The sequence below is a fragment of the Bos javanicus genome, chromosome 25 (assembly GCF_032452875.1).
Source record: "Bos javanicus breed banteng chromosome 25, ARS-OSU_banteng_1.0, whole genome shotgun sequence".
In the NCBI taxonomy this organism is placed as follows: domain Eukaryota; kingdom Metazoa; phylum Chordata; class Mammalia; order Artiodactyla; family Bovidae; genus Bos; species Bos javanicus.
Window position 1 is genome coordinate 3,072,435 of NC_083892.1, and position 23,637 is coordinate 3,096,071.

Consider the following 23,637-nt stretch of genomic DNA (forward strand, 5'->3'; position numbering starts at 1 on the left):
CGAGGGGAGGGAATGAATGAACTAACTCGTGCCTGTCTGTGCTGGAGCTGTGAGCAGGTATCCAGCCTCTAGTGAGGAGGGAGATACATGTACTCGCTGGGGTCTCCCCATCTGGCTTCTGTTACCTCCACAACTTCAAGGACAAAGGCTTCAGGGGAAGATCAACTAAATGCTGGAGACGGGGTACGCACACAAGACTCACTTTTGCTACTGCCAGTTCTGTGACTAGGATTATCTGGTTTCTTAGATATAAAGGAAATTTTATAATCCCCCCAAATGGAAGTTGACAGCCACTGGGAAAAAGCAAGTGCTTTGGAAGAAGAGATATAGAGCAAGGTTACAAGAGGCCCTGGGACTCAACAGGGGCTATAGCATCAAGATCCTGGGTGAAGGGAAGGACGTGGGCATGGCACTGAGATTCAGCCACACTGTAAAGTATGAATGTGGGTACAGTTACTATGAAATATACACAACAGAAAAGTCACAACGGCAGTGGTGCTTCCCTTTCAATCGTGGACAAGAGGAAAACAACAATCCAGGGTCACCCCCAAGAGAAATGATGGGATGGTACTTACGTCTGGGGTTGTGAAGGGTCGTCACCCAGGGTAACATTCTCCCCCTGGATCTCTGTGAAACACTTCTCACAGAAGTGATACCTGTCAGCAAGAAGGCCATACTTGGGTGAACTGGTCCATCATAACACACAGCCACCCAAGCAACGAAGCCACCAATCAGAGCAGGGCAGATCACCACGACGAAGGGGGGGCGTTGTTGGTTGATTGATGGGTCAGTGAGGACAATGAAAGGAACAGGGGCAGGTGGGGAAGGGCAGGATTAGAGAACAGGGGAGGGAACAAATAGCACAGACATAAAGGTAAGACGCAAACACCAAGACAACACAGAGCAGAAAGCCAAGGCAAAGCATTGATTAGCATTCGGTCTCATTGCATACATCCCAGGCCATCATCACTAACAACGGGCTTGTTCAGCTCCAAAATGCAAATGTTTTCAAGGAATTGGTAATACTAGAATTGCAAGGAGCCTACATTTAGGAGTTTGGATTTTGTTCTTACTTAGAGACAACCAAACGTAACTCCAGGGTTTGAGATGGAAAAAATTTACTTTGAACAAAACATTCTGACAAAAGTCCTTAAAAAAGCAATTTAAACTGAAATAGTTTTATTTTTCAAAATGGGAAATTTATGCTTGACAGCAATTCACAGATTTTATTTCCGATATTAAGCCAGATCTTTAAAGGTATGAAAATGCTGAGCACCCAGAACTGGTTTTAATTTTCTCCTGTTATTTTTCTCATGTTACTCACTTAGTTAATTGAGTTACAACAGAAATGAAACCAAATCCATACTCTAGACAAACACTTAACAGAAATGCAATCGGGGTCAAAGACTTTCCAGCCATTTATCAGTAAGAATATACAGAGAACAAACTATGATATATTGTATAAGCAATACAATATATGTAAATCCATGAACAATCTTAAAATTCAATTCTATGCTTTGACTTTAAACTTTTTGGTACTGGAACCAATCATTCATCAATCTGAATACTCAATGATTGCTCTGACTTGGGAACAATCCAAGTTAAGCAAATTTAGAGTTAATCTTTAAAGCACAATCTGCATTTGAGAAATTATCCATCACCCCAATTTCTTATAATATAGAGCCTGGGCTCAAGCTACCAAATAAGATTAGTTTAAATAAAAACTATTAAATGTTTGGAAAGGACACAAATGAGAAATCAACAAAAATGCATGTGATGCTGCAAAAAACAAGATGGGCACAGAGGAATACCGCAGAAGTAAACAAGCCGAATGAGGTGAACTGCACAAGCGAAAAGGATGAATATATGGTAGCAACGGCAGCACAATAAAATGTGGTTTTAGTGCTCAAAAGTACATCTACAAGATGCCAAGAGGATTAGTGTTAAAGACACTGTGACGAGACTGGAGCGCCACACGGAACCACACAGGCAGGAGGAGATGTAGCAGCTTGCAGCTACACACACACACACACACACACACACACACACAGCCACACATGCGCACACACACACACACGTGTAGCTACAAATGACTGAGGTTCAGGCCACTGCCTGGCCAGCTTGTCTCCATTACCCCTAAAACAGATCCCCACAAGTTCTAATCCTAACCTTAATTAAACACACTGAGTGAGCATTGTTGTCTGCCATATTTCACTGACTAAACACATACAGTGAATTAAAAGTATAAAACTTTAGCATGCATGCATTTCAAGATTATCCAATTTTTCAGACTGTTGATGAACATGACAGATTCACTGTGTGTAGCAACTGGGAGTTTCCTGCTGGGACCAGTTTATTTAGAACTAATTCAATTAACAAAGTCTACCAAGATTAAAAACTGACCAGGAATAAACAGACTAACAATGCTGTTTTTAAAAACTATGTATCTCGTATCTCTTTCTCTGAATGAACTATAGTAACACTCTGGTTATTCGCTATTTTGTAAATATTTTTACAGAGCCTTGAAATCATGTAATAAAAGGAATTTTCATGTGTAGGAGGGCATAATCATAACTAGCAAGAAAGAATTAAAATATAGATACTGTAAACCAATTATGCAGCAATCAGAACAATATGTAAAAATGTTATCTCTTCAAAGCCAAATTGTGTCCCTTTTAAAATGAATGAGTGTTCCAATTCATTCTGAGCAAACAGCCGGCCATAGTGGGCTAGCTCGAAGAGTACTATTGAACACATTTTGAAATGAAATTGCCACAATAATTACACGCGAGTCTAAATGGTTTTAAAATCCTGGACAACTCACTGCTTTTATTCAAGCAGGACAAGACACCTAGCAACATCTACAGAACAGGAATCATAAACCCATCATTTCCACTGGAGGAAACTGGCCCAGAACAGAGCACTGGTGGCTGAATGGCAGCCCCCAGGTGGCTGCAGAAACCTACACTGTCTGCATATAACTAACTCCCATCCCTAAAAACCTCAGGTTCAGAAACTGGAAGGGACAGAGTGCCTGTCCAAGAGCCAGAGCGGAGATGCTGGAGAATCAAACCTCCTCAGGTGGATGGGGAGAGGACGGGGGAAGGGTCTGGGCCTCCCTGGAGCACCCTTCTGAGATGATGATAGCTCACAGAGTGGGCACAGCCACCCATCTGGCCCAGCAGGTGGGAACCACTTTGGGAATCAGCAGGTGGCAGATGTTAATACCAGCCTGCCCCATCTTTATTCACCCTGGAAATACATAATGGTTCTTTCCAGCCGTAAGAGCCTTTCCGCCTGACACAAGGAAGCAGTCTGATGAATATGGAATTGTAAAGGAGAAACGCTTCACAGAACCTGATGATGATGTATATCTGGGCACCTAAAGTCGGTAAGTGTCACTGCATAGTTCATCGGTAAGGGTAACTGAATGTATGGAGTAAATTTTCAAATGCAGATTGTTTTAAGTACCATATAAGTATACACAAATAACTGGGATAATAGATATCTATTCTCATCTATCAGTAATAACTGGAAAAATCTATAGAATGGTTTTCCCAACATGACTTACTTTCAAAATTTCGAAGTATGATGGAAACAAGTGAAAATGTAACCATACACTAGCTTATAAATTAGTTTCACTTGTTTAAACGGTCCATAGAATTTCCTATTCTAAGTGCCAAACAGTTTAGAACTATAAATGCCAAAACAATTATTCAAAAGAACACCACAGCGTTCTCTTAAACAGTCAAGGCTGAGAATAAAAGTGGAAGCAGTTGAAATGTCCATCACAGAACGAGACCGCTGCTTTCAGACTCAACGCGGCGTCGCTTCCATGTCCGTATTCCAGGAAGCACACCTCGTGAGACTCAGCTGAGGAGCGGTGTGCTCACACTCTTAAAACGTCTTATGTGTAAAAAAGAACTCCTTTATTTATGTTTCTACTCTTAAGGAAAATACATCACTTTTGTTCAGTAAAAATTAAATGCTACACAGAAATCTAATTGGACATTTCAGAACTTTCAACAGAATCCTCCCATCAACACCGCCCTCTGGGGGGCAGTAGTGGACGCTGACGCTACCTGTCCTACTGAACTACAACCGCTCTCCACTTAAATATGGCCAAAGCCTGTGCACCTCAGCAAAGGGGGGGCCACAGGACCCAGAACAGTGAAGCCCACAAGGAAAAGGCCCCGAACTGGAGAGATGGTGGTGAGCAATCCGCTGTCTGCTTTTCCTTCTAGACCCAAACTATGCTGTGCACTTAATTAGTGGGGGCATTTTTCAGAGTTCATTTTAACCTATTTCCTTAAAAATTCATAACTTTGCTTTGTTTGGCGCCTATCAGCTCCCAAAGTGAGTTCCTACTCATTGTCTCATTGGAGACTGACAGCTAAGGGTGTCAACTGGGGGTGTTACTGTGCCCACTCCATCGACAAGCAGGTTCTGGGCTATGTCAAAGGTCTCTGGGCTAAAACTGTAAAAGGAGGGGCCAGAACTCCCAAAACAACACTTGCCACTGTGGAGAGACTCCACTACGAAGGCTATGATATCATTTCAAACTTTTAGTATTAAAATGCTTCCAGGGATAGAAGAGCACGTTAAAGGAGAAATTAAATTCTAACTGTTGAAATATTTTCATCAGGACAGCTGTGTCAGCAGCACTTCTGCTAGAGATGCCTGCTGGGGACTCGCTTCTTTCCCTGGAACCAGCATCTCACTGGGATAGTGAGCCAGACTAGGCTTAGAAACCTTGTCTTAAGATATTTTTAGGTCAACAGTTCCCCCCCCCCCCCCTCCCAATAGCATTTTGATGGGAGCTGTTAATGAACTTAAATATGGTTAGATTTTTTAAATTTTAACCTTTTTTTTTTTCCCCCAACTGTGCCATGCGGCTTGTAGGACCCTAGTTTCCTGACCAAGGATTGAACCTAGGCCACCACAGTGAAAGCCCTGAATCCTAACCATTGGACTGCCAGGGAATTCCCTACATATTTTTTTAAAGAATAATTAAAAAAAACGTAATTGGAAGAAAAATAACTGCAACATTCCAAATCATTCAGGCCTCTGCATGTACCTTTGAATAAATAAAAAGCCTCGTACTTATCTTCTTTGAAGTGTTAAAACATATGCAATTACTACAAGCAAGTAAGATAAAAATAATCAAAACATCAGACCCAAAAGCTGACATTTAATACCTGAACCTAAAGACAAAGAACAGGCATGAAGTTTCATCTTGGTCACAAATAGAATTCAGTTGTCAGTTCATGAAATGGAGGCAAGGTAACTGAATATGACCAAGAAATACCACCCGTTTCAAGGCAGGATGCCCTCATGCTATGGATACTTAGAGCCATGGATACCTTGGAGCTTAATTTTCAAGACAAGTCCCCAAACCAGGAAGCCATATTTAGGTAAGGGGATCAACAACAAAAATTATTTTCATTCTCCTTCTACTTAAGACAAGAGATCTACTCTTTGGCCGTCTCCACATTTCAAGATTAGAACCAAGATTTCTCAAGCATCCCTGTCACTCGCTAAGCCCTGAAAAGGCCACCTCCTGACACGGAGTCATTCATAAACTCAATTCTTTAATGAATCAGCACAAACACAAGTCTTTCCATCAGGCTGTGCAGGTCAATTTAGCTAGGCAAATATTTACAGTCAGACTGGTAAAATACAATGCTTCAACTTTATTAGTATCTTGAAAAAGGCCCATCAACCTTTGTTAGAGTTAACTTCAACTTAGACTCTTTCTCATATGGTGACATTATGGCTTAACGAATGTTCCTAATCCAAAGAGTGCAGTGCAGCAAGCAGCTTTGAGTTGAAATTCTATACTATACAAGCATGCTTTTAAGTTAAGAGACCCTGGGCCTAACTGAGTGACTGGGAAGAGAGAAACAATGTAACTTCAGCCTACTTCACTGAAACTTCACGAAAGAAATAATGTAACCAAGCTGCAATCAGATGAGCCTGCCTTGCCCTAAGACGACCTTTTTGTCCCGTAATTCAGAAAACTGCTCAGTGCTTACCTATTCTGATAGCTGTAGTAGGCAGCATCTCGAGGAATTGTACACAGCTGCTTCCCATAGCAGCACAGAGTCTGTGGGGAAAACTCATACTGCAAAAACAAAGGAAAAAATATTAAAAATAAATGCATTTACTGTCATGTAATGCTGTGTCTGATATGGAGAACTAGATTTAGCTAGTAAATTAGTTGTTAGTACACTGAGTAGTCTTTTAATGATTCTTGTTAAAGATATTTTTGGATAAAATGGGACAAAATTAGTGTCTAAGGGACATTTATTACAGATAGATGAATGGACACCAGGGCAGCCAGGAATGCTTGACCCATAAGAACTTCTAGCTTCAGACGACTCCATTTGGGTCCTTCTCAATATACAGGTGTGGCCAAAGTACAGAGTCCATCATATCCTCATAACATCCTCTTTGGCTGAATTCAAAAAAAGTTCCAACTGTACCTTGCGTCCACAGCAATACCCAAGGGACTGCATGACGGGGTCAATCTCCTGCTCAAAGACCTCTGCAAGTTTGCTGCAGAACTTGTAGACCCGGGATGTCTTCCGATTGTAAAGCCAGGCGTTGTTGAACATGAGCCAGACGTCGTCTACATACTGCCAGGGCTCCTGGTACTGCCCTGTATCCAGCTTCCGCTTGATGGTGGAAAGGTCCATGGGATTCTTCACAATGTCAAAGTAATCCTGAAAGACAAAAGGCTCTCAGTCTAGCTGATCCCAAACCCCCAATGTAAGCCTTATCTGGCAGCTTTGCCTTAAAACAGCAGAGAGTACCAGTGTAACCTAATGAGTGACCAAAAAGAGAGCAACTCCTGACCTTCCTCTGGTTTTACTCTACGATGGTAGTTACTAAGTGTGATCATATTACTTCAAAAGCAAATTTAAAGAAAAAAAAATGAATTATTTATTAAGAGATGTCCTTCAGTGTCAGATTTTAAAAATAAGATTTTGATCCACTGAATTAAAACAGTGAGCATATTTATCAGACAATATGTTTTTCTAGAGATTTACTCTTGGTCCTAACAAGCAAAATGAAATTTAAGACAAACAAAAATAGTAATAAGACTAAATAGAACCTGTTTGGTCACCACGGCCTTTGCAAGAGCACCCAGGGATGCCAAAGTGAGAGGCCCATGTGGTTTATAAGGGACTTGCACCAATTCTTTAAACCCACTCCAGTGGACAAAGTCTTACCCACGAGTAAAGCAAGGCAACAGAGGCTGCATGCCCCGGGCTGTGCTCCCACATCTTCCCGCATCCCCCCACGACCCTGGGGCTCAATGGAAATGGGTGGGGGAACACACACATTTCAGTTAGTAAGACAAAAGTATATTACTATTTTGACAACAAACTAATTTCTTTACATTCGGGGGAAAAAAATCTTACTCTACTCAATTTAGAGAGATTAAGCAAGTGTCGTGGATGCTCCTGAAGCATACTGGAAAAGCCACAGTGTTTTCATGACATCCACTTACTGGAATTCCCAGGAGCTGGGGATCCACAGGCTGCCGAAAGGGTAAGGACTCTGGATCCTGTCGGTACAGAGCTTCCAGGGTTGACATCAGAGCCTGGCGCAACTCCTCCGGCTTGAAGACTGCGTTAGAAAACACAGGAAATGACACTGTTGACAAGGCACCCAGACTCCTCCTGCAGAGCTTTTCAATGGAAGCTGGGCTGCTTCTGAGGAGGCCCAAGTCACCTTCCTCCCAGCCGTGAGCACTTTCTCAAGCTACCATTCAGGGGTTCTGAGAACACAGTCACACTAGCGTTTTTTTTTTAATTCCACCCCCCACACTAGCGTTTTTAAAACTGCATCCACATCATGAGGCAAAACTACCACACTGAGAAGTTTGCTTGCTCAACAAAAGATTTCCAACACCAAATTCTGTTGGAACAGAAAAAAACTGAAGCTAACTTCCAAATCTGCCTCACTGATCAAATGTGTGGAAACAGAGCCATTTTCACCAGAAAGGGCCTTTTCTCCGGGCGGAAGTAAACTCACACCACCTGAGACAGATGGTTTTGTTACAACCTCACCAACAAATGTACATCATAAGCAAGCTACAAAAATATGCATTCTCCTCAAAAGTGCTCTATTGCCCCCTCGCAGATGTAGCAATAACCAAGTCTCCAAGCTCCAGGCCCACCCACTTCCTACTACACTTAGTGTTGTCACCGACGTAGCATAAACACTGGCTGCCATTCATTCACACGAGCCCCTCGTGAACTGCAAGGGTGCGGGAACCGTGAAGGCAGCAGCGAGTGTCTCACAACCCTCGCTGGCACACACCCCTGCGCACAGCCCAATCATCAGAGAGGCAAACACTGCAGACGGGTTCTGATGGCTTAGGTCCTAAGTGATAGGAGGTTTCCACTTCATAGTTTTTCGGATTTTGAAAGTATTTTCTAGAACGGATGCATTGTAAGTTGTAAATTTATAAATCAGACTAAAATACCGTAAAAATTGCACTGGGTACATTGAGAGAAGCAGGCACTGGCTGGGAAGTTTCTAGAGGGCTGACTGCCACCAGAGCAGGGACCGCCCAGGTGTCCTGATCGGCCTCCTGTGCTGCAGAACGCCTGGCGGTCAGTGGGCACCAGGGTCACCCAGTACAGACATTCCCCTGGAGGCCAGAGCCCTGGTCCAGGGAGCAGACGTGCCCCATGGAGCTGTGAAACACAGGCAAACCCTGCCCTCAGCTAACCCTTTTTCTTCCAGTCTGCTTTTACAGAGCTTGGTTTTCTTTGAATAACTCTTTATAAGAAAGCAATTCTTTAGTTAATCAATAGCTTCTTCATTCTTCTAAATCAGGGGTCGGCAAACCATGACCCACAGGCCAAATCTGGCCAGCTGCCTGCCTTTGTATGGGCCTGGGAACTGAGAATAGTTTTTAAGTTTATTAATGGTTAGGGGAAAAAAGAATAATATTTCATGATACGTGAATTACACAAAATCACTGTTTAGTCTTCCAAAAGAAAGCTTTATCGGAACACAGCCATGCTCATCTGTGCACGTGTGTCTGTGGCTGCCTTCCCCGCACAAGGCAGGCACCGGCAGCTGCCACAGAAACCCAATGACGTACACAGCCCGAAACACGCCCTCCCTGGCAGCCCGGACGGTTTGCTGACGCACTGTCCCAGGCCCACTGGGCTTCTGGAGTTGATCGCTTACGGCGCTTACATGTGTCTCACTCTGGACGACTGCTCATTCATTCACTGAACATTTAAAACCTATGGCAAGGAAAAGTCATTTCTAACTCCTGTCTTTAACCACTACGTTGACATAACAAGACTCCAAATGAGTGGAGGTAGCAGTCAGGAGCTGTACTTGAAACAAGTTCCTGCCACCGACTAGTGCAGTGTCCTATGAGCAAGTCACTCCACTCCTCTGGCTTGAAACCTTCTCCAGACAACCAGAGGGGCCACGTCAGCAGTGTCCACAGCATGGCCCACGGATGACTTGGGGATCCCCATGCTGTCTATGGGGACCGCACCAGCCTGTGCGGCTACCTGAATGGAAATGAATTAATATTAAATAAAGTAAAAAACCCACTTCCTCAGGCACGTCTGTCACATTTCAAGTGCTGAGGAGCCACACACGGCTGGTTCCACCTCAGAGGCAGAGGTGGTTACAGAGTGGGCAGACACATGGCATTTCCATCATTGCATAAAGTTCTAGCACTGTCTGAGGGCTTTTCCAGGGTGTGTGAAATCCAATTCCATGATGCACAATGATTTTCACGCTAACACTCGGTCATCACTTGCTTTCCGCACTGTGCTGACATGCACACAGATGGGGCGAGAGCGACACGGAGCACCGTGGACGCCGGCACGGCAGCGGGACCAGGCCGCAGCGCCTGGCGGGACTCGGTGGCCACGCGCTCTTCAGGGCTGTCTTGCATACACAGGTAAAATGCCATCTGCACTTAACAAATGTCCTTGATGAAGGAGCAAAAATCCTTACTTTTATTCAATCTCAGCCCTCGGCTACAGCTCTTTATTCTGCACGACAAACAGGGAAGCTGTCAGAAAGCATTTCTGCTGCAGGCAGTCGCTGTCTTCAGAGAAAGCACTCGGCTGAGTGCTGAGCTAAGAGCTGAAGCAACTGCAATTTCTCATGGAACACAGAAAACTAGAGAGAATGGCTGACAGACAAGCTATGGTTACTCAGATCCGGGTACACGACATTTTCTCAAAAATGAACCAAGTACACCAGTTACTTCCAGGACAACTGACGCAATTTGCTAGCAATGATACAATTTGGACTTTCATCAAAAATTAGAATTTTTGAAAAACTTGTATCTGCTACACAAGCTTGACAGCTTGTCAAAGTTTACAAGACTTTTTAAAGCGAGTCACAGTGATATTAATAAATGTGATTTTTAAAAATATTACATAATAAAGTATGCCAACATTTGGAAGATGAGCAAAATTCCCAAATGACCAAAGGATCGTGCTTTAAAAAAAAAAAAAAGTCATACAATGGCAAAAGAGCCAGTCTGAGTACAAGACAGAAAAATTGTAGAGCACGAGAAATTCAGGGCTACAGATTCAGACGTCACACTGCAAACAGCCTTTAAGAAACTTCTATTTGTTGAATTTTTGTGTAGTGTCAAGAAAGAATTATCTACAAGTACCTGAAAAGGCTATTAAATATTAAAATACTCTTGTCTATCAGCTACTTATCTGAGTGGAGCTGGATTTTCTCTGTGTCCGTCAAACAAACAACAGAATACAACAGCGAAGGGACAGGTAGATAGGAGAGGCCAGCCGTGTTCACTTAATTCTCCGAGAAACAAAGTTGTGAAAAACAATGTCACCATTCCAATTATTTTTGTTGTGGAAGTTATTTTTCACAGAAGTGTGTTACTTATGGGTGCCATGAAACACATTCAGTTTTAAATAAATATTTAAAAAGACACCTAGCAGAGTAGAAGTCATAGATGATCCATACAAACAATAACTTCTCTGGGATGGTCAATTTTTAAGAGTGTAAAGAGGTCCGAGACCACAAGCCCGAGGCTTGCTGTCCTCTGTGATCCCCAGGGTCCCAGGGCAGCAGGACTGTACAGCATGAGCCTCTCTGAGTTTTTCTGCCATCATTCCTAAACGCATCACCTGCACCCCTGAACTACTGAGCCTCGTCTCATGTTTCTGTCACCTGACAGTTTTCTGACACTGTTTCCTCCTCCCTACTTTGGACACGTCTTAGATGGATTCTATCTGCCCTCCACCATGAGCCTGGCTCAGCCTGCTTACTCAGAACTCCAGCATCTTCCCTTCTCTGCTGCCCTCCTCCCACTGCACTGGTCCCTGGTTCTATGCTCCCAGCCCCCAACTCTGGACTCAGTTCCATCTGCACCAGCAGAAACCTACAAACTTAACAGCCCACAGGTTGCCATGGTGGTAACTCCCCAACATCAAGCTCCTGGTCACCTTATCAATGGAGACCATCCGTGGGTGTCCACAGCATGCTAAGTAAAGCCAGCACCACCTTGGAGAGGCTGGGTGTGGGCTGCTCCTCAGAGCCCTAGCACAGACCCTGTGGGCCGGTGCCCTGGAGTCCAGCTGTCACCATTTCTAAAACTGGGGGAATGGCCAGTAAGAAGGGCAACAGGAAGGGATGGAATTCTTTTTTTGCTTTAGCTTTACAACCACATAATGCACTCGTAACATGATGGAAAAGCAGCGCCACGTAAATTCCTGAGAACACGACCTACTTTTCTTGCGAGGCTGCGAAGGGGACGTGGACTGAGAGGCTGTCCCATTGGTGCTGCCCTCTTCTTCCTCTTTAGCTTCGACCTTCACTTCAGTTTTCTTTTCATCCACTTCCATTGGTTCTGACTTCTGCTCTGTCGGGTCTGTTTCTTCTTTAACTTGAGAAGATCCTTGTAAGTCCTCCTCCATCATCTTGAGAAAAACAGAGTCACGGACACAGATACATGACTATGAGAGATCTTTGTTATTACCCAGCCTTATCGGAAGGCCCTTAAAGTCTCTACAGGCTTGTTAAAACCTCCCCTAGTCAGAGCTGCATCGATCACTCTCTTTCTCCCAAAAGGAAAGGTCGAATGCCTGGGAGGCGCTTTAATACACTGCCAGTGTATTATAGTCTTAAAAACAAACATTGCATATACCATTACCTCTTCAGTAGTTTTACATATATTTCTAGTTTGGAACAAGAATTTCCTTGAAAACTGTGGGAAGGATGGAAAGTCCAACTGCTCAGAGGCCTGGCAGAGGAAGCCCACGAGAACAGCAGAAAGCGCGGAGGGAGGCAGTGGGGAGCTGTGACCCGCCTGAGCGCCATGCCGGCGCTCCCACCCAGACTGCTCTGCTGCCACACGGTGCTGGCAAAGCTCCTCATTTTCCAAGAAAAGTCAGAAGTCTAGAGTATTATTTGTAATTTCCCATTTTAAAAATACTGTGTGGGCCAAACAAAATACATTTATAGACTGGGTTCAGCCCACGGTCTGCCAGTTTTCAACTTCTGCCACAGGTTAATTAGTAAAAGAACACACCGCCTGAGCAGCCTGCCTCTGGAGAATTATAAATGAATGAGGAACAGCAGTGAAAAAGTTGTTGGATGATTTAAACATTTAAAATATAAGCCAGTGCTCTTCACTTCTGGCAAAATAAAAATAAACCCATACCTAATATCTAAAAATAAACAACCCATCTGTTTCTAATCTCTTCTGCACTTGAACCATAACTGAGTGGGGTAGTGAAACGCGACGCAGGGACACGCACGGCGGACCCTGGCGCCACCCCCGGGCGCCCCATGGCGCCTCTGTGTGCAGCACATCCACCCATGTCCAGGAAAGGCACCTACCGTAGCCCCAGGCTCTCCCTTGGGCTCCCCAGCATCGGGCTCTGTGTCCTCGGTCTTGATCTCGGCCTTCATCTCCAGCAGTGGCACCTCGGGGCCTGGCTGCTGGGAGTTGGTTTCGGCGCTGGCCACTGAGGATGGAGTGGGGACCCTGTTATCAATGCTGGCTGCTGTCTGGGAAAGCTGTGGGGAAACCAAAATCACTTATCTTTGTAAACAACACAGATGATCTTAAACCCTGCTGCTCACCCAACACAGATCCATGTTAATCTTTCTCAATACTAACCTAACAGGCACCCCTATTTGAGAGAACTGAAGAATATAAGAGTTAAAGGAAGAGTTCCAGAGAAGTCAACATCAGGCAGAAACACAACTGACTTCTTGTCAACAATGCAGAGATACAAGAGCAGAAGCTTTCTACACTGTGATAGAAAATTATCTTCTGGGAATTTTCTACATAAGTCAGAGAACCTATTTTAAATTCAATTCTTTCCAACAACGATCCTAATGGTTTTGGTAAAAGGATGAATAATAAATATGTGTATATACACTGTCAGAAGGGGAATAAAGTACCTATATGGACCTCCCTGGTGGCTCAAGACAGTAAAGCGTCTATCTACAATGCGGGAGTGAAGCGAAGTGAAAGTTGCTCACTCGTGTCTGACTCTTTGCGACCCCATGAATTATACAGTCCATGGAATTCTCCAGGCCAGAATACTGGAGTGGGTAACCTTTCTGTCTCCAGGGGATCTTCCCAACCCAGGGATTGAACCCAGTTCTCCCGCATTGCAGGTGGATTCTTTACCAGCTGAGCCACAAGGGAAGCTCTGGGTTCAATCCCTAGGTTGGGAAGATCTCCTAGAGAAGGAAATAGCAACCCACTCCAGTGTTCTTGCCTAGAAAACCCCATGGACGGAGGCGCCTCATAGGCTATAGTCCATGTGGTCGCAAAGAGTCGGACACAACTGAGCGACTTCACTTCACGGAACAAGAGTGTATAACTAGCCTGTTAACTGCAGGAACAGTGGTGGAGGAGTAAACAAGCATTAAGAGATGAAATCTCAAAAAAAGCTCTCAAGTTTTCAAAGATTTACCTGATAAGAGTTTTAAGTAAACAAATAAAAACGTAACATTACAAAGGGATCTTACTCAGAGATAACATAAAATAAGAAACAATAAGAACACTCCCTATGGAAAAATAAAAAGTGTCATCTTGGGACTCATCTTGGGATTAATTTTGACATTTTATAAATAAACATCCTCAGCCCCCACAAATAAAGTTAACGCATTTCAGGGGGAAGGAAGTTTTTAAATTAGGCTGGTAAGAAAACAGATACCATGGCTCGGTAAGAAACAGTAGCCTCGGGCCCCTGGGGTGGGTGGGGATGGCCCCATGTGGGGGAGCCCGGCCGGGTGCCACCGGCAGAGCGCGGGACCGGGACACAGGATATGCTGTGACCCTGCCACTGCCACCTCCCCGGAGGAGTGGGGAGATCTGAGCCACAGAAGTGCTAACCTGGCTGTGCCATTTTGTCATGAAAAAGAAAAAGCTTCCAACTGGAAAACAAGGCTGACGAGCAAGGTCAAAGTATGTACAATTAAAAAACTGACTTGCTTATCAAACCCTCAAGACAACTAAATCTCAGAGATGACCACCTGTGACAGGTGATGCTCCTATGGATAGTTGAAATATTCTACAGGGGACCCATGTACGAGCTCTTTCAGTTGCTGATTTCTATAAGCTGGTTTAACTGGGAAGATAATCACAAGTCATGTCCTGCCAAACCTGGCCTCCGGAGCCCATTCTGGAATGAACACACAACCCGTTACAGCTCCGTCAGGCTGCAGACACACTCGCTGTGCAGCTGCACCAAGACCCGTGGTGCTTCACGACCAGCTGCTCGGGGGCAGGTTCTCATCTGCAACTCTGTGGGCAGACGGCCACAGGCCGAGGGGCTCACCGGGGTGCCGGGGGGCTGCGTGTGCACAGGTGTTGGCTGCTGCTGCGATGACTGTGGGGTGGCCACGGATGGAGGCTGCACTGGGGTCTGAGGCTGCGGGGTCACCTGGGCCTGGGCGGCTGCCTGGACCGTAGGAGTACTCTGCGTCTGGCTGGCGCTGGGCACGGAGCCAGGAGTCGGGGTGGGAGTCTGCCCGGAAGACGACGCGGGAGTTGAAGGCTGGGTAGGCGCAGCTGGCTGGGGGGGCGTCACCCCGGGAGCTGCTGGGTGCTGCAGAGACGGCATGCCGGCGGCCGTGGAGGCGGGAGGTGGGGTCTGATGCAGCGGCGGCTGTGTCACTGGTGGGCAAGGCAGCTGGCTGGCCTGGGGCCCAAGCATGTTCAGGGGGTTGGGAAGAGCGGCCCCTGGCACTTGCCCCTGACAGGCAGAAGGAAAAGAGCGAGTTAAAACTGGTCTCCCCTCCATCTGACAATGTGGCAGCAGACATAAAGAATTAAATATATGAGAACCTGACACGGTTTCTGGATGAGGTCTGCTGACTATACGGGAACGTTCCACTTGTAACGTGTCACTGACCTGCATGCTTATAGTAACCTGCTTTTGTAGTTATCAAGCTTGGATTTATGTAAGTGTAGAAATCTCTGGCTTAAACACACACACATACACTTCAGTTACTAGCTCATGTTCCATAATATCCACCAACAGCTAAGGCCACTGGAAAAGGTATTTGTCTTTTTTAAAAAAATGAGTTACTCAAACACTGAATTGTTTCAGTATGGTAGTTCTCAGCTAGGGATATGCTTCAAAATTACCTGTGGGCCAACTAAAAAGCTATTCTGAATCTAGAGCAAGAATCTGCCAAGCACACAGGGCCCAAGGCCAAACCCAGCTAGCTGCTGGTCTCTGTCAATAAAGCTTTATTGGCCAGCAGCCTCTCCATTCACTCACGTGTGAATGCACATGTCTATGACTGCCTCTGTGTCACAACAGTGGAGCAGAACAGTTCCCTCACAGTCCACCAAGCTGAAAATATCTACAGGACAAACTTGTCGACCCCTTTGCTAGAGAAATAAAATTTATGCAAATAAAGAATTAATTAATAGGCATCAGGCTTCCTGGTGGCCCAGCGGTTAAGAATCCAACTGCCAGTGCAGAAGGCACAGGTTCTATCCCTGGTCGGGGAAGATTCCACATGTCGTGGGGCAACTAGGCCTGCGTGCCACAACTACTGGAGCCCTCATGCCTAGAGGCCATGCTCTGCCAGAGAAGCCACCCCAGGGAGAAGCCTGGGCAGCGCGCTGACAGTAACTTCCGCTCACTGCAACTAGAGAAAGCCTGCACGCAGCAAGGAAGACTCGGCACAGCCAAACGTAAATCATAACAAATAAAACATTTAAAAAACAATTACTTAATAAGTGTTTACTTAGTGAATCTAGTGTAGTCACTGCCTATTATTCAATGTTATTCATGTTAAGTTAAATAATGAATTTGATCTCTCAGGGAAACAGTTGGTCTGTTTTAAATACGTGTACATTTGTACACAGCAGCAATCTGATGTACTCTAACAATTAATAGAAGTCGGGGAAAGGCGGTGAAATGAGTGGAAAATAGTCCCCGCCAGCATTATATTGAATGAATAAAACCACATTCAACAAGAAGGGAACTACTCAAATGGCCCAGTTAGCTGGACTTCACCTCGGCAGTTTAAACCAACAAGTGCCAAATCATTAAGCGTAAACTCAAGGGATCTTTCCTCACTCCCTCTTCAAAAACCAGTGTCTCTCAGGATCACATGTGAAGCTTAGAATTTAAAATATACAAACAAAAATTAAGAAAATGACAACTAAAACGATGGACAGTACCTGTGGAACGCCAGCCTGCGCCGCCGGCTGCCCCATGCCCACGCTGCTCACACTCAGCGCCCCGCTGGACGACGGGAACTGGCTCTGCGGGAGGAACTGGCTCTGCGCAGGCGCCTGGGCCATCATGCTGTTGGCGTGCGCGCCCATCATGTTCGGAGGCTGAGGCATTCGGGACGGAGAAATGGCCATCTACAAGACAACATGTGCCACTGTGTTCAGAGGGCTGCAGGGCCCGTGTCTCCAAGGTGAACCGAAAGAGAGAGGAATCCTCAACTACCCCCTTCACAGGAGGGGACCCCACCACGCACTAAGGCCTCCTGGCTCCCAGGCATTCTGCACACTTTTTCATGCAGATCTCTAATGAGCCAGCTCCACACAGTCCTCTGAACAGAAATCAACAGCATGCCATAGTGTAAAGTTCAAATACGCCTTTTAGGAGTTCTCGGACTCGTTTAGAAAACAGCCTCAGGAGAGGACGCTCTGAGAGCCAGCGGACACTGACACCTTTCCTCTCATTCTGTCACACATCCCCAGAACTCCCGTCTTCTCACAAAGTCACAGGTGCCAAGGAATCTCTCATTTCAGTAAAAATAAGTAAAGGTCAAATAAACCTTGGAGTAATAAGGACCAGAGAGAGAGACGGAGTTGCCAAAGCACAACACAATCCAAAGGAACAAGCGCCACAGGATTCCCAACCTCCAAGCTCCCATGGGGAGAACTGTCCTGTTGCAGCAAGGCCGTCTCAGCACAGCTGAGGGGAGGACAAGCACTTACCCCTGGAACGGAGCCCATGCTGTTCATCGGGACAGAGTGGTTCATGGGGGATGCCGCACGCGGTCCCATGGGCGCTTGTGGCAACTGTACGTTCCCCAAGGATATTGGGTTAAATGAATTCATCCCTGTAAACGTACCCACAACAGTTCATTAGGAAAAGCACCCATAGGAAAACAGAATGACAATTTGCCAAAGAAACTTGAAGCCAAATAAGACAGAACACACACACTACATACACAACTGAAAGGAGATCAGCCAATCAGAAAAGATGGCTAAGCAACAGATTGCTCACATCCAGGAAAAACGGCACCACTGTGGTGGTGGTGAGGTGGTGGGTGGGGGGCAGGCAGGGCAGTGTGAGGAGAGGAAGGTGGCGCATCAGGGAAGCTGCGAGCAGCTGAAGCCAAGGCAGCACTCAGCGCCAGAGCATCTGAGGGTCCGAGTGACAGAGTAGACGGGGGTGGGCGGGGTGGTGGGAAGGAGCACCCACCATGCACAGAGGAGGTCTGCTGAGGCCAGGGCACCCCTCTGAGCCAACCCCTCAAAGCCTTCTGGACCACCTGACTCCCAGCAGGAAGCCCGCTCCCATCACCCCAGGCCCCCCAGCTCCTTGGCTGGGCTTACATTTATTGTTAGAATCTGGGATAAGACTCAAAACATGGCTTTAATTTTGCAAGGACATTAAGCATTTAGAAAGTGCCCAAGGGTTGGCGGTTCTCACCGTCAGCCTCCTCTCTGCTGACTGGAAAGATCTCACTTTCATGGCTGCCTTGGCCTTCCCAAGGGTGCCACACCACGAACGACACCTCTCACCAGCCGCTACATGACTCCAGGCCATGGAGCCTCTCTCTCTGTAATTTCCCACAATTCTCCGTGAACTCTGAGCTCAATGTAAATACTGCTTCAGTAAGTCTCAGGACTTGGCCCAATCCTGTGGCTGTGAACAGAATCCTGAGGCACTGCCTTAACTGTGGAGTAGGAGAGGGCATCAAAGAGCACCAGTCCCCTCAGCACCAGCGAAAAATGTCCCCCTGAGTAACCAGGACTTTCCAGGAAGCATACAGAACAAAGTGCCCTGCTCTTCTGGAGGGTTTTATTGACAAGAGGAGATTTTACTGAGCATGCGAAAAAGATGCATGAAGAAGCGGCACCGTAACAAGTTCCTCTCCACAGACCTGGATGTGCCGGTGACAGGGGCATGCAAGCACTTCCTTCAAAGGCTCCTCCTTCCACACTCTGCTCAACAGCCCCGTTCTCAGATCCCGAAGCAGCAGACTCGTCTACCCTGTCCCTAATACAGCACCCTGTCTCTCCGAAGGCTCAATTTCTCTGCCTTCTTGATTTCTTTCACTCTTCACATCTGGTCCATCTGAACAAGTCCCTAAAAAGTTTCCTCCACAGTATCATCAGCTGTACCAGGTCTGGTGTATGCAGGACGATCACCACAGCTGTTAGAACGACCACTCTCTCCCTGAACTACTCCACACACTGGACACTGGATAATGTCGCCATCTCATTTCACAACCAGCAGAAACATCCTACTGTTCAGGTCTCAACCTGCTAAGAGTTGTAAAAGCTCTGAAATGACCCTCACCCCCAAACTCAAATGACTGCTTCAACCACGACCAAAGACTCTCAACTTGAGAAAGAACCTCCGGAAGCTGCTCAGACCAGCTGCCAGGAGCCCAGCCCGGTGAGGGCTGTTGAGCACAGACCCTCCTCGGCGAGTCTGGTAGGCAAGGCGCCTGTGCTCGTTAGCCCAGAGCAGCCTCACCCGTTCCTCCCATCCCCCAAGTCAGGGTGCTCGGGCTTCAGGATAGGCCTGACGCCCTACTTTCAAGTGCTCAGAAATGTTTCTTTCCCCCTCCTACAATGCCTTTTTTTTTTTTTGAGACTCTTCCAAGGGAAATGTTTTCTCTTGTCCATCAAAAAAAAAAGTGAACTCCTACTTCTGATCTCCTTGGAGAGCTTCGCTGTGATCTCCAAACTTCCAAAGGCAACATGTTCACACTACCTGTGGACGTGCACTGTGCTCGTCAGTAGGGAGGGGGGCAGGGCGGGGGAGGTGGCAATTAGAAAAGGAAACTGAAGGAAAAATGGAGAGAAAGAAATACACAGGGAAGAAGACAAACCAATAAACTTTGTGCTGCAGAATGTTAAGCCAAAATATGATTTCCAACGACAGTTAAATACCTTGAGAAACCTGCATACGATTCACTGTAAGAGGCATGGGCCCATCTACAATGGCAGAAAAAAAAGGAGTTACTTAAAACAGTCCTGTAAAGAGGAGAGCAGACCCAAAAGTGCTGTGCGCTGATGCCAGCACACCCTTTACAGGGCCTTCTGTGAGACTCAGCATCTAAACACAGGCCACCGCAGAACACAGCCACGACCACGTGCTTTCAGAGCAACAGGTTCCCTGGGAATGTAATTCTGTGTGCTGAGAAATACACACCAAATGCAGAAAGACACACGAGGGAACAGACCAGGGGCGGGACATGCAGTCCTTACTTGGAGGTCTCACAGGCTGCGCCTGGGGTATTCCAGGGGGCTGCGTCCCGGGGGCTGATAAGGCTGGCTGGTTACCCAAGATGCCTTGTTTGTGTAAACGCGACCTCCGCTTTTCTTCTAGCTCTTTTTGAATCTTGTAGATTTTCTCTGCTAGTAAGTGATAGTATTCATCCTAAAAAGCAGCAACAGTCAATACTAGTTATTTGCAAACAAACAACTGATCTGGTTTTGTAGGTTCTAACAACTAATGAAGTTTAAATTAAAACTATGTACACTGGCACGGGTGAAGTACTCAGCACTTCTAACTCATAAACCAAAGCCCAGGGGTGCTGTGGGACTGAACAGTCAGGGGGACCAAGTCCTCGCGACAGTTCGTTCCACAGCTGAACCTCTCCCTGCATACTCACTGACACAGGTGACAACATAGTACAAGAACACTCCACTATAAAGTACACCCACAGACTAGGAAACCTTCATACACCTCACTTACCACTGTAGTGGGAACACTTGAAGATTCTGCAGTTACAAACCAAGAGAGGTGTGCAGGGAGGACCTCAAGTCTTAACTGGGACATCTCCCTGGTCAGTGTCCTCAGGCGAGGAGACCAGCAGGCTGATGGAAGCACCCGCCCCCCCAACCCCCCCCGCCGCCCCCCACCACGTCCAGACCTGCAGCCACAGGTCGCTCGGGTGCCGTGCGGCTGGAACGCGAATGCGGACCCACCCTGCTGTTGGCAGACTCGTACATGTCCCCTTCCACTTTCTTAGCGTAGGCCACCAGGTTCTCCATGCGGCGATCCTTCAGGGCTGCAGGGTCAGGTGTCGGGAAGATGGCTTGGACACTGAAAGGACAGCACGTACTCTCAATCTACTTTTAATACAACATCAACATCTTGCCATTTCACATGTGACACGGGAAGAGAACAAACCGCTGTCTACCTTTAGGCACAATACACTGCTGAGAGACCCCCATATGCAGTCACTCTTTGGAGACAATACTGATCTGTCAATTTATCCACAAGTCAAACACAACATTTTGCTATTAACAATAAATGCTTGACCAACTCAAGAATACTATGATTTTGAATTCCTAATCTTTAAACTACTAAGTACAAAAATTTTTGATTAAAATAATGAAGGAGAAAAAAAAGAAAACTCCATCGGAATTGAGTTGATTAACGTCACCTTCATTTAACTTAAATTGCTGGAGAAATCAACTATGAATTTCCCATGTTAATTGTATGATGGTATTGTGAAGCCATCTGTATTTACTAGGCCCAAATGCCTGCAATTCTCAGGGCTCCCCACAACTATAACCTTGAGCCATAAAATAAGACAAGCTTCTGAGTGAGTCCCAGCTCCCCGTGCACTGAAAGCTTAGAGAACAGGCCTGCCCCTGTGACATGGGTCAAAGTTCATATTCCTCTCCAGGATCCACTGGGCACTCAGAATCTGGGATCCTCCGGCCTCCCTAAACAAGCACGTGACCCCCTTCAGTTGCAAGGGTATGATCACCTAGGGCCCAAAAAAACACCTGGGCGTTAAATCAGACACCCAGCAAACTGCAAAACTGTCACACTGCCATCAGTCACAAAGTGCTCCCACCACATGTGAGTAACAGGCGAGGGGGCCACGTACAGTTTATGCACTAGATGGCTCCGCAGGTCCTGAGTGACGTGTTCGTGCCAGCTTTTCCGAACTCCGGTGCTGGAAGGAGGTGCTGCTGCAGGTATAGTGCTGAGGGTGCCAATGTTTCCAGAGTTTGAGCCGTCATTCATCAGGGGGCTGAGGGGAGAGGAAGAACAGGTCATCCAACTGGAAAAGTGACTCACATGCCATTCACCCAACTAAGGGTCTTCAACCATATGTGACTTTAAACTCTGCTATCTGTTAGAAAGAAAGAAAGAGGGAGGGAAGCGAGAGGGACAGAGAAGGGAGGGAGGGAAATAGCCCTACACTTTAGAAAGAATCAAGAGTTCTATGTGGTTCCCAGCCCACTTTAACATGTGACTGTCACTCAGATAGGAACCAACTGAAACAAAGGTCTTACTTTGTAGCCCCAAGGGAAGTTGGAAGAGCTGATTCTGAAATCAAGTTTGATGGCTGCTGATCTGTTGTTATTCCTCCTGCTGGAATGTTCATTGGGTTATTTCCTGAAAGACAAAAAGAAAAGCAATCAACCAACTCCTAAATTACACACCTCAAAGTCCTAATAACAGATAAATAACAAGTCACATATAAATAAATGATTCTTATGAAAATTATTCTTATGACTCATAATAATAAATGCTATGGCAGGAACTCTGGGAGTTATATTTTCAATAATGTTGGTCAAATTGTATAAATTCAATTGCTTCCCATTGCACTTGAAAACCAAAGAAGAGCATTTCTACGGAGGCTGGCTGGCAGCATGAATGCTTGGCGGCTGTGGAAAAAAATCAGAAATGATCCATCTGCAGCTTCGGTTTTGATTCTGGCTTCATTCCCGTCACATACACTTCATCATCTTTTTGTTTTGCGTATCAGAAGATAAAAATCATAGAAATTAACTTCAGGTGAAGAAGACAAAAGATCAATTTGCCTACAGTATTTGTTCTAAAGTAAGAGAAAGGTGAGACACAGGTTAATTGTCTTGTCCCAGATTATACCACCAACAGAAGTGGTGTCAGACTGGAAGGGACATTTCAAGACTCCAACCCAGTCTTCTAGCCAGCAGGAGTCAGAGATGCATTAGGGCAACTATTTCCCAACACGCAACAGATGAAGTATCTTTAAGGTGAAAATACTTTATTAGGAAAAGAACAAAACCAGCACAACAACACTGTTCTGAGATCCCTGTTAGCCAGTCCGGATTCAGACTGGTCGGCTCCAGTCACAAGTAGTCCACAACCAAGAAATGCTAGGAGCTGCAGAGTCAAGGCAACTGGTACTGCCCTAATTCCAACCTGAGATTTTGCATCCTGAGCCATGTGAAATGCCCTTTATGAAAACTATCCAGATACAGCGACAAAAATGTTGGTTCATTTGCAAATGTGATTCATCTTACAAGCCTGTAACATCTTCAGTGTACCTGACATTTTAGCCTTTTCCTGGAATTTTTTTATTTTAATCATTTAAAAGATACCATTTGCCATAATATATATATTTGAATTTTATTATATACATATATATATTTAAATTTAAAATTTGAATTTAAAGTAAAAACAGTAGCTGAAAACAGCCCCGGGCTCCAGAAGGCTGGTCATTCCCGACACTGCATTTGCACAAGGAAGTTCTCGAGAGTCCTTTCACCTACCCAGGGGGTTGAGACTCCTCATCTGCTGGTGAGTTTGAGGCTGTGCTGGTTGCTGGCCAGGAACCTGAGGCTGCAGCTGCGTCTGGGGCTGGTTCAGGTAGGGGAGTCCAAGAGCAGCATACGCTCGTTGCATGGAGCTGGGGTCTATCGGATTTGGGTTACTTAAAGAAGTGGCATTCTGTTGGCCTGTGCCAACAGAACCAATGGTGTTTTGAATTCCACTAGCTGGAGACCCCAGGATGGCTATAAAAACAAACAGACAAACACAAGAGATAAGTAAAAGGGAAAAGTCCACAAGTGAGTTAAAAACCACTGAAAAACAAGTAAAATTTTAACAGAAGACCACCTATGTATGTCATGAAGCA

At 45.8% G+C, this 23,637-nt stretch overlaps 1 protein-coding gene across 1 annotated transcript in view; it reads right to left on the reverse strand.

Moving 5' to 3' along the window:
• The window catches only part of CREBBP (CREB binding protein), a 119,134-nt gene that overhangs the window by 16,435 nt on the left and 79,062 nt on the right, over positions 1-23,637 (reverse strand). Inside the window, exons 6-20 of the mRNA XM_061401010.1 lie at positions 23,273-23,515; positions 22,028-22,130; positions 21,616-21,762; positions 20,702-20,819; positions 19,979-20,150; positions 19,661-19,705; positions 17,468-17,592; positions 16,694-16,882; positions 14,832-15,248; positions 12,874-13,053; positions 11,762-11,951; positions 7,517-7,635; positions 6,486-6,725; positions 6,036-6,124; positions 576-656 (exon numbers count right to left, since the gene is read on the reverse strand). Coding sequence (XP_061256994.1) covers positions 576-656; positions 6,036-6,124; positions 6,486-6,725; positions 7,517-7,635; positions 11,762-11,951; positions 12,874-13,053; positions 14,832-15,248; positions 16,694-16,882; positions 17,468-17,592; positions 19,661-19,705; positions 19,979-20,150; positions 20,702-20,819; positions 21,616-21,762; positions 22,028-22,130; positions 23,273-23,515 — 2,458 coding nt within the window. The remainder of the gene's footprint in view (positions 1-575; positions 657-6,035; positions 6,125-6,485; positions 6,726-7,516; positions 7,636-11,761; positions 11,952-12,873; positions 13,054-14,831; positions 15,249-16,693; positions 16,883-17,467; positions 17,593-19,660; positions 19,706-19,978; positions 20,151-20,701; positions 20,820-21,615; positions 21,763-22,027; positions 22,131-23,272; positions 23,516-23,637) is intronic.